Source organism: Astyanax mexicanus, unplaced genomic scaffold (assembly GCF_023375975.1).
Source record: "Astyanax mexicanus isolate ESR-SI-001 unplaced genomic scaffold, AstMex3_surface scaffold_32, whole genome shotgun sequence".
In the NCBI taxonomy this organism is placed as follows: domain Eukaryota; kingdom Metazoa; phylum Chordata; class Actinopteri; order Characiformes; family Acestrorhamphidae; genus Astyanax; species Astyanax mexicanus.
The window spans coordinates 4,853,514-4,866,985 of NW_026040042.1; the positions used below are offsets into that span (position 1 = coordinate 4,853,514).

At 37.5% G+C, this 13,472-nt stretch overlaps 2 protein-coding genes across 2 annotated transcripts in view; one reads left to right on the plus strand and one right to left on the minus strand.

Annotated features, from left to right (window-relative positions):
* The window catches only part of LOC125789910 (protein eva-1 homolog B-like), a 361,643-nt gene that overhangs the window by 185,394 nt on the left and 162,777 nt on the right, over positions 1-13,472 (plus strand). The gene's annotated exons all lie outside the window — the stretch shown is intronic.
* The window catches only part of LOC125789909 (four and a half LIM domains protein 3-like), a 46,238-nt gene continuing 34,292 nt past the window's right edge, over positions 1,527-13,472 (minus strand). Inside the window, exons 5-7 of the mRNA XM_049473009.1 lie at positions 9,700-9,869; positions 4,366-4,552; positions 1,527-2,015 (exon numbers count right to left, since the gene is read on the minus strand). Coding sequence (XP_049328966.1) covers positions 1,867-2,015; positions 4,366-4,552; positions 9,700-9,869 — 506 coding nt within the window. The 3' untranslated portion in view covers positions 1,527-1,866. The remainder of the gene's footprint in view (positions 2,016-4,365; positions 4,553-9,699; positions 9,870-13,472) is intronic.

Below are 13,472 nucleotides of genomic sequence, written 5' to 3' on the forward strand. Positions count from 1 at the left end.
ATTTTATAAGCATGCATATATATATATATATATAAGCAGGACTGCTATAATTTATTATTGCAAAGTAACATAATATTATATATATAATATAAACATATATAATATGCACATGCAATTCAAATCATTTTAATTTTATTTAGTGTAATTATTAATCTAAAAAAATATTGTAGATATTGAAGATTGAAGATAATGTATTTTATCTTAAGGCCATGTTGGGATAAACCCCATAATAATGCTGAACATGCTGTTTTGTGTTGTTTCGTTTTTTAAATTGTTTAAATATTCAGATATATTGCAGCAAAACTGATGAGCTACCCCTTTAACAGCACTGAAGTAAGTTCTTTGGTGAATATATGCAGCTCAGTTGTTGAGTAGATGTGAGCAGTAATAATAAAGTGTGATCTGAACTCAGACTACATTCCAGGTCAATCAGGCATTGTTAAAATGTAAATATACTGCAGGAATGTGGCCGTTCCAACTCAACAGAGCAAAACACACCACAGTACTGCAGTGATGATGCTGTTTATATATAAATAAATGCTCTGAGTTATTATACAAAACTTATATAAGATAGTATATAAGTATATTTTGTGTTTTTTTTGCAATTAACTTGTAATAAAGCAGCAGATAATCAAACATTACTGAACTAAGCAAAGACCCAAATAATCATACAGCGCTGTGCAAACATCCAAAACTGCGTATCTCAGTGTGTCTACCTGTAATTAACTCTATATAACATCAGAATACTAAACCCAAATAAACATTAATAAAGTCAGTGATCAGTGAGAGTTAGTGTCTACCTGTAATTAACTCTATATAACATCAGAATACTAAACCCAAATAAACATTAATAAAGTCAGCGATCAGTGAGAGTTAGTGTCTACCTGTAATTAACTCTATATAACATCAGAATACTAAACCCAAATAAACATTAATAAAGTCAGCGATCAGTGAGAGTTAGTGTCTACCTGTAATTAACTCTATATAACATTAGAATACTAAACCCAAATAAACATTAATAAAGTCAGTGATCAGTGAGAGTTAGTGTCTACTTGTAATTAACTCTATATAAAATTAGAATACTAAACCCAAATAAACATTAACAAAGTCAGTGATCATTGAGAGTATCTAGCTGTAATTAACTCTATATAACATTAGAATACTAAACCCAAATAAACATTAATAAAGTCAGTGATCAGTGAGAGTGTCTACCTGTAATTAAACTCTGTATAACATTAGAATACTAAACCCAAATAAACATTAATAAGGTCAGTGATCAGTGAGGGTTAGTGTCTACCTGTAATTAACTCTATATAACATTAGAATACTAAACCCAAATAAACATTAATAAAGTCAGTGATCAGTGAGAGTGTCTACCTGTAATTAACTCTATATAACATTAGAATACTAAACCCAAATAAACATTAATAAAATCAGTGATCAGTGAGAGTTAGTGTCTACCTGTAATTAACTTTATAGATATTGAATGAATGCTGGGAATAGAAGACAAAACAATCACAATAAACCTTATTTGTTTATTTATATTTATTTTGTGTTTTCATGCATTTAATGCACAGATACATATTTTTAATATATGTATATAGACTGTAGATGTCCTAGGACTTTTGCACAGCACTGTATTGCAAACTTTATTATGAATATAAATGCACATATCAAATTCCAAAGCTTGATTTATATAGTACAGAAAGAGAAAATGAAAATATAGATATACAATGAACTCTCTCTCATGTTTAAATGATCATATCTTTAAGATGAGTGGTGATTAAGTGATGATAGATGATAACAGGTGATGGCAGGTGATGATAGGTGATGGTTTGGACGCAGGTGAAGCTGTGGTTTTGTAGTTTAGTTGTCGTTGCAGTCTTTACAGTAGACTTTCCCGCCGCTGGGGAAGAATCCGGCTCCAACCAGGGAGGCGGAGCATCCAGCGCACTTAAAGCACGACTGATGCCACTGACGATCCTCAAACGACACATACTTCCCATCACCAAAGCCTGAAGACAAGATAAAGAGATATCATCACCACACGCATATTTATGCTGCACATTAAACTCTTCCTCAACCTCCACTGTCTGCAGCAGCTAGTAAAAGAAAATCCTCAGAAGTACGAGTTGATCAGGAAAAGCACCATGTCTACGTCAACCCGTGAATTAGTATTCATGGCTCCGCCCCCCTGGGCTTGGGATCGCTCACAGAGGCAGAGCTGAATCCAGACACCGTCTCGTCACATAGGAGCTAAATAACAGTGCTAGAAACAGCATGCAGTTCATTCCTGTGTTATTTGTGCGAATAACACATCAGTTTTATATATAAGCTTTAACCAGTAATTCAGAGCTAAGAAACAAATGGTTAGAATTAGTCTATGGAGGAACAACACCACCAGCCAAGTACAATTGAGATAGGTAGGTGTATATTTAGAACAGTTCTGTTTACACTAGTTAAAAGTAAAAATCCACTCTGGGGTAGATTTTAACTTTCTGGACCTGGAATACCCACCTCTGAGTGTACATAACTATAGGTTTAAATAGGATCTCCGGTGGATTTGGTGTTTTACAGAGACTCTAAGACTAGGTCAGTGGCTGAACTGCACTTAGCAGGGCATTATTACACATGTTGTAGAGTAACATATGACATTGTAAAAACTGTTATTAGTGTAAAAATGTCTCTATTTTAAAACATTTCTAACTGTTGTCTGTCTTGTCCGTGACTCCTGGTGTCGCTGTGCTGTTAGCCAATCAGAGACGATATGTTTGCATGTATGAATATTCATGAGCAAGAGCTAAAATTCTATCGTTTTTGCCCGCCCACTCCTCTGCCGGACTAAAGCACAATATACCGGATCACCAGAGCACTTTTTTTTTCCACATGCCATTCATTCATGATAGAGACATACAACATGTGACATACTGTATATTTTTGTGCACATTTATAAAGGAAACCTCACAAGAAACACTTTTACAGGTTATTTATTTATTATATTTATTTATTATAGTTATTATTGTAAGATTTAGGATTTATCCTGCCATTAGCAACATGCTAACTGCTAATATGCTTCTGTTTGGCCATATTAGCATTGTGGTTCTTTTTTTCTAAGCTATTTTAGCTCTTTATTGAATATGAATAAAAATTGTGTCAAAATATATGTACTACTTAACTTATTAGAGAATAATCAACATGTTGACATGCAGTTAGCATCATGCTAATTGCTAATCATCTCCTCGTTCACTACATTAGCACTGTAGCTAACTGCAGTTTTTTAGCTATATTCGTACGTGTGTATTTATAACAGATTACATGACACCTCCACAAGGTTTGACAAGACAGTGTGTTGTTAGCACAAAGCTAATTGCTAAGCTTTGTTTCTCTTTGCACAGCTATTTTAGGTCACGCTTATAGATAGCATTGTATCAAAAACAGATCAATTATCCTATTAGAGGCTACTGAACACCTTAAACTAGGTGTTCAATCTAGGCCTGCAATTAGCACCATGCTAAATATATTAGCCTTGCAGCTAATATTTCCAGTGTAAATGCATCAGTGTGACTCAGCAGAGCAGAATTACAGGGACAGTGTCTCTGAGCACATGACACAGTGAAAGAAAGCCTCGGTTCACCCCATTCACACTTTCCCCTTCCACTGACCTCCTGTATCTCACAATCAGCCTGTGTTATAGTAAATATAGAACAATGCACAAAGGAATTGTCCAAACCACCACACACACACATACTATTGTTTAAATAGATTGTTTACTGTTTTCTTTATAGATAAATACGGCTCTGGAAAAAATTAAGAGACCACTTCAGTTTCTGAATCAGTTTCTCTGATTTTGCTATTTATAGGTTTATGTTTGAGTAAAATGAACATTGTTGTTTTATTCTATAAACTACAAACAACATTTCTCCCAAATTCTGATTTAAAATATTGTCATTTAGAGCATTTATTTACAGAAAATGAGAAATGGCTGAAATAACAAAAAAAAAAAGAAGCAGAGCTTTCAGACCTCAAATAATGCAAAGAAAACAAAAATTCATATTCATAAAGTTTTAAGGGTTCAGAAATCAATATTTGGTGTAATAACCCTGGTTTTAATCACAGTTTTTTTCATGCATCTTGGCATCATGTTTTCCTCCACCAGTCTTACACACTGCTTTTGGATAACTTTATGCTGCTTTACTCCTGGTGTAAAGATTCAAGCAGTTCAGTTTGGTTTGATGGTTTGTGATCATCCATCTTCCTCTTGATTATATTCCAGAGGTTTTCAATTGGGTAAAATCAAAGACACTCGTCATTTTTAAGTGTTTTTTTCCAGAGCTGTATATTTGAAACACAGTGACAGCGACTGACCTGTGATGGGCTTGTTGCAGGCGGAGCATTTCTGGGCGTACAGGCTGCTGAAGCACTTCACACAGTAAGGGCTCTCCCCCTGAGAGGTGAAGGGCTGCCCGGCCAGCTGCGTCTTACACCCGGTACACAGGAAACACTCCCGGTGCCACGGCTCGTCCCTGTACGTCACACCACCCTGCACCAGCGCCTGCACCATAACACACACACACAGTTATAATCTACAACCATATGTATATACAGTATATCCCCAGGAAATTACATGTATAAATGTGCACACAAAATACTTTAAAATACATTTTATTATTAAGCATAGTGTCTTGTACATTGACCTAATTGCAAAAGTAAGATATGCAATTAAAACATTAATAAAAACTACTTAGAAAACTAAAAAAAGTAGCATTAGTTACCTGTTCCCACTCTCTAACTATAAACTTTACCATGAAATATAATTATTAAAATCCTTCAGAGTATTTTTTTGCATTGTTGTGTGACTCCAAATCCCATCTTTGCTTTATAATAAATCCATAATATTTAAGTTGAAATACACATTTTATTTGCGTCACTGGTTTTCACTCAGTCCTGTTACCGTAACACATTACCCTGATCATCTGAAACATTCTACAACAAGTCACATCTACAACAGGAAGTGACATCATCAGCTGGTTCTTCTGAAGATCATGGGAAGATCAAAATAAAGTTCCCTCATTAGTTTTTTTTTCTGTATATTTGATCTTATTGTAACTCTGACTGAGGTCTTAACTGTTTATTTTTACAAATACACATTTTGGGGAAATCACTAGAATGTGCTCAGTGTCCTCATGCTATTAGCATAGCCACCATTAAGCTATTTTTCCTGTTTTTGCTAATTCTATGCTAAAAACTCATTCTGTGTTACTTTTAGTCCCGTTACTCAAAACATAAAAAGTAACAGGGCTGAGTGCCAGTAACAGGACTGAGTGCCAGTAACAGGAATGAGTGCTAGTAACAGGAATGAGTGCCGGTAACAGGAATGAGTGCCGGTAACAGGAATGAGTGCCAGTAACAGGAGTAAGTTCCAGTGAGTGCCAGTAACAGGAGTGAGTGCCAGTAAAAGGAATAAGTGCCAGTAACAGGAATGAGTGCTAGTAACAGAAATGAGTGCCAGTAACAGGAATGAGTGCCAGTAACAGGACTGAGTGCCAGTAACAGGAATAAGTGCCAGTAACAGGAATGAGTGCTAGTAACAGGAATGAGTGCCAGTAAAAGGAATAAGTGCTAGTAACAGGAATGAGTGCTAGTAACAGGAATGAGTGCCAGTAACAGGAATGAGTGCCAGCAAAAGGAATAAGTGCCAGTAACAGGAATGAGTGCTAGTAACAGGAATGAGTGCCGGTAACAGGAATGAGTGCCGGTAACAGGAATGAGTGCCAGTAACAGGAGTAAGTTCCAGTGAGTGCCAGTAACAGGAGTGAGTGCCAGTAAAAGGAATAAGTGCCAGTAACAGGAATGAGTGCTAGTAACAGAAATGAGTGCCAGTAACAGGAATGAGTGCCAGTAACAGGACTGAGTGCCAGTAAAAGGAATAAGTGCCAGTAACAGGAATGAGTGCCAGTAAAAGGAATAAGTGCTAGTAACAGGAATGAGTGCCATTAACAGGAATGAGTGCTAGTAACAGGAATGAGTGCCGGTAACAGGAATGAGTGCCAGTAACAGGAGTAAGTTCCAGTGAGTGTCAGTAACAGGAGTGAGTGCCAGTAAAAGGAATAAGTGCCAGTAACAGGAATGAGTGCTAGTAACAGAAATGAGTGCCAGTAACAGGAATGAGTGCCAGTAACAGGACTGAGTGCCAGTAAAAGGAATAAGTGCCAGTAACAGGAATGAGTGCTAGTAACAGGAATGAGTGCCAGTAAAAGGAATAAGTGCTAGTAACAGGAATGAGTGCTAGTAACAGGAATGAGTGCCAGTAACAGGAATGAGTGCCAGTAAAAGGAATAAGTGCCAGTAACAGGAATGAGTGCCATTAACAGGAATGAGTGCTAGTAGCAGGACTGAGTGCCAGTAACAGGAATGAGTGCCAGTAACAGGAGTAAGTTCCAGTGAGTGCCAGTAACAGGAGTGAGTGCCAGTAAAAGGAATAAGTGCCAGTAACAGGAATGAGTGCTAGTAACAGAAATGAGTGCCAGTAACAGGAATGAGTGCCAGTAACAGGACTGAGTGCCAGTAAAAGGAATACGTGCCAGTAACAGGAATGAGTGCTAGTAACAGGAATGAGTGCCAGTAAAAGGAATAAGTGCTAGTAACAGGAATGAGTGCTAGTAACAGGAATGAGTGCCAGTAACAGGAATGAGTGCTAGTAACAGGAATGAGTGCCAGTAAAAGGAATAAGTGCTAGTAACAGGAATGAGTGCCAGTAACAGGAATGAGTGCCAGTAAAAGGAATAAGTGCCAGTAACAGAAATGAGTGCCAGTAACAGGAATGAGTGCCAGTAACAGGACTGAGTGCCAGTAAAAGGAATACGTGCCAGTAACAGGAATGAGTGCTAGTAACAGGAATGAGTGCCAGTAAAAGGAATAAGTGCTAGTAACAGGAATGAGTGCTAGTAACAGGAATGAGTGCCAGTAACAGGAATGAGTGCTAGTAACAGGAATGAGTGCCAGTAACAGGAATGAGTGCCAGTAAAAGGAATAAGTGCCAGTAACAGGAATGAGTGCCATTAACAGGAATGAGTGCCAGTAAAAGGAATAAGTGCCAGTAACAGGAATGAGTGCCATTAACAGGAATGAGTGCTAGTAGCAGGACTGAGTGCCAGTAACAGGAATGAGTGCTAGTAGCAGGACTGAGTGCCAGTAACAGGACTGATTTTTTCTGATCATAAATATCAATTATCTGAACATGCAGTTAACTATTTATTTTAAAGGAATTAGTGGACTTGCTTTTAAACATGATTTTTAAATGTCACATGAGTTCTGTAACCATCTTCAGATTGTAAAACTTTGTAAAAAAAAATAGAGTATAAACAAAGCTGTCTGAGATTGATCAGTACATGGTTTGAATAGTTGAATACATGTTATTAGATTCAGAGTTTAAAAAAGACTGTAAAATTACAGTACTATTGAAATAGCACAACCAGTGTAGGAATTTCCGTTTCAGCAAGCGTAAAATCATTCAGACTTTACGCTTAAGTTTTTTTATTTATGGAATCAGTTTACATTTATTTTATTCATGCTTTTCTTCTTCACCAATCTCTGTATTTCATTGTTTGGTCACAGATCCTAAAGTAGGGTACATAGGAATAAAAATTCTGCACCTGTAGGCCAATAAAAGCCAGTGATATTCAGCACACTATTTTTTTTAGGCACACCGTAACACAGCTGCAGCTCACTGCCTGTCTACAGATTATAGTGAAGAAAACGCGAGCGGCTCTTTTTTGGATCTGAAGAGCTAAACACTGAAAGATCACCTTCAGCTCAGACAATAACATTTGGATAGATGGAGAACGGCAGCGTCATTAATAATAATAAGCTTCATTAGTGCGGCGGTTTTCACTTTCCTTCCAAAACCCTCAAAGTGCTCTTCACAAAACAGAGGAGACACTCAAAACGTGAATTTTACATTATTATGTTCCATTGTAAACAATAATACAATGGAAAAAGTAAAGGCAGAACAATTCCAACCAAAAAAGGGAAGGTCTTAAAGAAGTGTGCAGAGGAAAACGTAATAAAAGTGATAAACGCTGTGTGTAAACAGGCACTGTCAGTGTGTATCTGCAGATACTCAGGACAGTAAGTGCTGAGCTGATGTGTTGTGTGATTTCCAGCCAGAGTGGGTCAATATTTGCAGGTTTGGGATGAAGCAATTAGAATCCGAGCTCTTTTCCTGAGGACTGAGATGCTGCTGCTTAGCAGTGTTTCAGGGTGCATGAGTGTCTATGTTACCTTCTGGCTCTCTATTTAATTAATATGCATTAAGACAAGTGCTGGATGTAAATCTACAAAGATTTCTCTCCTGAAAACTGTTTATTTGTGTGAGTAAAATGGCTCCGTTTATTTACTTAGATTTCCAGATTTCCACTAAGGCTAGGTGCAGCAGCATTAGCATCAGCAGCCAAACGATTGCGCTAGCCATGGTTAGCGGCACATGCCGCCCGACAGCGCTACACCGAGGAACCCTGAGTGTTCCTGTAAGCCAGTGCGATATTGCGATATTAGCTAGTGGCTCATCCCACGTAGCTTGTTTTAACATGATAAACACACAGGCTACTACAGTCTGATATACTCACCTCTGAACTGCCAAAGAGCTAGCACTTAGTGAGGTTAGAGGGTAATGCTAATTCTGCTCCAGCAGTGCTAGCCGGGGTTAGCAGCAGGTTCCAGTCCAAAAATACTCACCTCTGAACAGCAATGTTTATGTGTATACAATATCCACCAACTTTAAAAGAAGAAGAGCTGCCTCTGTGGTTGAATTTGTGAGCTAAATTTAAAACTTCCACCCAAACATCCAAACATTATCCTGCTTTTACCCTTTCTCTGGAGGGAAACCAACACCTTAATATCCTAATCTCAAAGCACCAGACCACCCACATCATGGTAAGAGCAGACATACATTATGAACATTTGGGATTAAGTTTTTAAATTATTTCATTCAACCACAGATGCAGAACATCTTCAATGGAAGCTAGCTAGTTAGCTATCTGGTGTCCCTACATATGATGCAAATATCAGTAAATACAGCTCTGGAATAACAAAATAAGAGACTTTATGAGTTACTTTGATTTTACCAAATTGAAAAACTCTGGAATATAATCAAGAGGAAGATGGATGATCACAAACCATCAAACCAAACTGAACTGCTTGATTTTTTATACTAAGAGCAGCATAAAGTTATCCAAAAGCAGTGTGTAAGACTGGTGGAGGAGAACATGATGCCAAGATGCATCAAATATTGATTTCTGAACTCTTAAAACTTTATGAATATGAACTTGTTTTCTTTGCATTATTTGAGGTCTGAAAGCTCTGCATCTTTTTTGTTATTTCAGTCATTTCTCATTTTCTGTAAATAAATGCTCTAAATGAGAATATTTTTATTTAGAATTTGGGAGAAATGTTGTCTGTAGTTTATAGAATAAAACAGCAATGCTCATTTTACTCAAACATAAACCTATAAATAGCAAAATCAGAGAAACTGATTCAGAAACTGAAGTACTCTCTTAATTTTTTTCAGAGCTGTGAGGATTAATAGGCTGCAAAAATGTTGAGTTAGCATAGCTGACCTAGCTTAATCAAATAACGGCTGCCCCTCTGTGTGGTGTAGGTGTTTCTAATAAAGTGGCCAGAGTGTGTGTAGGTGTGTGAGACCTGTTTGCAGTGTGTGCAGCGCGGGGAGAAGCGTCCCTCGTAGCACGGAACGCAGTAATACTCGTCTTTATCAGGGATGAAGGCCTGAGAGCCCAGCGGCTGCTCACACTCACGACACACAAAACACTCCTCGTGCCAGGTACACCCCCCATACTCCAACTTCCTCGACCCTGAGAGAGAGAGACAGACAGAGAGAGAAAGACAGAGAGAGAGAGAAAGAGAGAGAGACAGACAGACAGAGAGAGACAGAGAGAGAGAGACAGACAGACAGAGAGAGACAGAGAGAGAGAGACAGACAGAGAGAGACAGAAAGAGAGAGACAGAGAGAGAGACAGACACAGAGAGAGAGAGAGAGACAGAAAGAGAGAGACAGACAGAGAGAGACAGAGAGAGAGACAGAAAGAGAGAGAGAGAGAGAGACAGAGAAAGAGAGACAGAAAGAGAGAGACAGAGAGAGAAAGACAGAGAGAGAGAGACAGAGAGAGAGACAGACAGAGAGAGAGACAGACAGAGAGAGAAAGAGACAGAGAGAGAGAGACAGACAGAAAGAGAGAGACAGACAGAGAGAGACAGAGAGGGAGACAGAGAGAGAGAGAGACAGAAAGAGAGAGAGGGAGACAGAGAGAGAGACAGACAGAGAGAGACAGAAAAAGAGAGAGAGGAGATAGAGAGAGAGAGAAATTGTTAATATATTTGTTAATAGGTTTGTTTTGTTCCGTGTAAAGCAACATAGACAAATCAGATTCTAAATCATAAACAGATGCTTCTCCATCAGCAGCCGGAGTCTGAGAGATAGTACAGTAGCTCAGTCGTGTTCGGCGTGACTTTAGTTTCCGCCCATTCTCATTTTTCTGCCCGTTCTCGTGCTCCCTATGTCCTTATAAGGGCTTTTTTTCCCCCCAGGTTGTTTCCCAATTCACTAGCCGGGGCAGCGGTAGTGTATAGGACCGCAACCCTGGCGACACGGGATCGATCCCGTGTGAGTTTACTTATTTATTTATTTATTTATTTATTCCTTTCTTCTTGGGTTTACCTGCTTTGAGATCAACTGTTCTGCTGAAATTGGGTTCAACAACCCTCTGGGCTGGAGAGCTGCTAGTCTGTAGCACTCCATCCCATTACACTTCATTTTACAAAACAGAATTTTATTTTTTTGTGCCCACATAATGGCTTGGAAAATATCTGGCCCGCGACCAAACTTAATTGCCGACCCCTTTTGGGTGAAATCATTTAGAACCAGAACCAGATCAGGTGATGCTCATTAGCTGGATGCACAGGCAGCATGACCGATCAAGTACCGACATCAGTGAAAGATAAACTCCTTCATCTGCATTAAACACCAGGATGATGAACTTCACACTAGATATTTCTCAAAGCTTGAAAATCCAGCCCACACATAAATCAACCTACCTCACTGACAGCCTGACCTCACACACACATACTCACATTACCTGATACCTAATTACCTGATAGTTTCACTACACACACACACACACACACACACACACACACACACACACACACACACACACACACACAGGATATACTGGAAGTGATGCAATAACTGATATCTGTGGGAATATCTGGGGGAATGTCAGGTATGTGCCTAAATTAGACTAAATTCCACAAACAGATCACTTCATCTTTACCATATCACCATTTTAGTATCCACTATAAATTATTCAGTATGGCATATGAATTACTAAGTATTCATTATTAATTACTCAGTATCTACTTTCAATTATTCTGTATCTTATATGAAGAGTTCAGTACCTACTATGAATTACTCAGTATCTACTTTCAATTATTCTGTATTTTATATGAAGAGTTCAGTACCTACTATGAATTACTCAGTATCTACTTTCAATTATTCTGTATTTTATATGAAGAGTTCAGTACCTACTATGAATTACTCAGTATCTACTTTCAATTATTCTGTATTTTATATGAAGAGTTCAGTACCTACTATGAATTACTCAGTATCTACTTTCATTTATTCAGCATTGTATATGAAGAGTTCAGTACCTACTATGAATTACTCAGTATCTACTTTCAATTATTCTGTATTTTATATGAAGAGTTCAGTACCTACTATGAATTACTCAGTATCTACTTTCATTTATTCAGCATTGTATATGAAGAGTTCAGTACCTACTATGAATTACTCAGTATCTACTTTCATTTATTCAGCATTGTATATGAAGTATTCAGTGCCTACTATGAATTACTCACTATGTACTTTTGATTATTCAGTATTTCATATAAAGTATTCAGTGCCAACTATGAATTACTCAGTATCTACTTTCTATTATTGAGTATGTCACATGAAGTATTCAGTGCCTACTATGAATTACTCAGTATCTACTTTCTATTATTCAGAATGTCATATGAAGTATTCAGTACCTACTATGAATGACTCAGTATATACTTTTAATTATTCAGTATCTCATATAAAGTATTCTGTACCTACTTTTAATTACTAAGTATCTACTTTTAATGTTTTAGTATCTCATAAAAAGTATTCTGTACCTACTTTTAATTTCTAAGTATCTACTTTTAATGTTTTAGTATCTCATATAAAGTTTTCTGTACCTACTTTTAATTACTCAGTATCTACTTTTAATGTTTAAGTATCTCATATAAAGTATTCTGTACCTATTTTTAATTACTTAGTATCTTCTTTGTTATCTGTTATTAAGGTGTGTAATATGAACTGCTATGAATTAATAAAACTCTACTAGCTTTTATATATTTATGAGAATGATTTGTTCTAAAGGAGACAGGTAGGTGGATACAGATGCTCAGACAATACGTCAGAACAGCTACAGCCAGACAGTAAATGAGGAAATCCAACCTGTTTACGACAGGTAATAAAGCTGGAATGTGACAGTCATGTGACACTGAGTTATTATTACCTTAATGTTATCCCACACTAGGGCTCATTAAAAAAACTGTTTCTTCAACCTGTACAGGTAAATATTATTTCTACCTGTGCAGGTGAATAGTCTTTCTACCTGTGCATGTAAATTTTATTTCTATCTGTGCAGGTAAATATTCTTTCTACTTGTGCACATAAATATTCTTTCAACCTGTGCCCGAAAATATTATTTATACCTGTGAACGTAAATATTATTTCTACCTGTGTAAATATCTATACTACCTGAGCAGGTAAACATGTATTCTGCCTGAACAGGTAAACATATATTATACCTGTGCAAGAAAATATCTCTCCTACCTGTGCAGGTAAATATCTCTCCTAACTGTGCAGGAAAATATCTCTCCTACCTGTGCAGGTAAATATCGCTCCTAACTGTGCAGGTAAATATCTCTCCTACCTGTACAGGTAAATATCACTCCTACCTGTGCAGGTAAATATCTCTCCTAACTGTGCAGGTAAATATCTCTCCTACCTGTACAGGTAAATATCACTCCTACCTGTACAGGTAAATATCGCTCCTACCTGTGCAGGTAAATATCACTCCTACCTGTGCAGGTAAATATCTCTCCTAACTGTGCAGGTAAATATCTCTCCTACCTGTACAGGTAAATATTGCTCCTACCTGTGCAGGTAAATATCTCTCTTACCTGAGCAGGTAAACATGTCTTTTACCTGTGCAGGTAAATATCCCCTTACCTGTGCAGGTAAACATGTCTTTTACCTGTGCAGGTAAACATGTATTTGACCTGTGCAGGTAAACATGTACTCTACCTGTGCAGATAAATATCCCACTTACCTAAGCAGGTAAACATGTATTCTACCTGTGCAGGTAAAT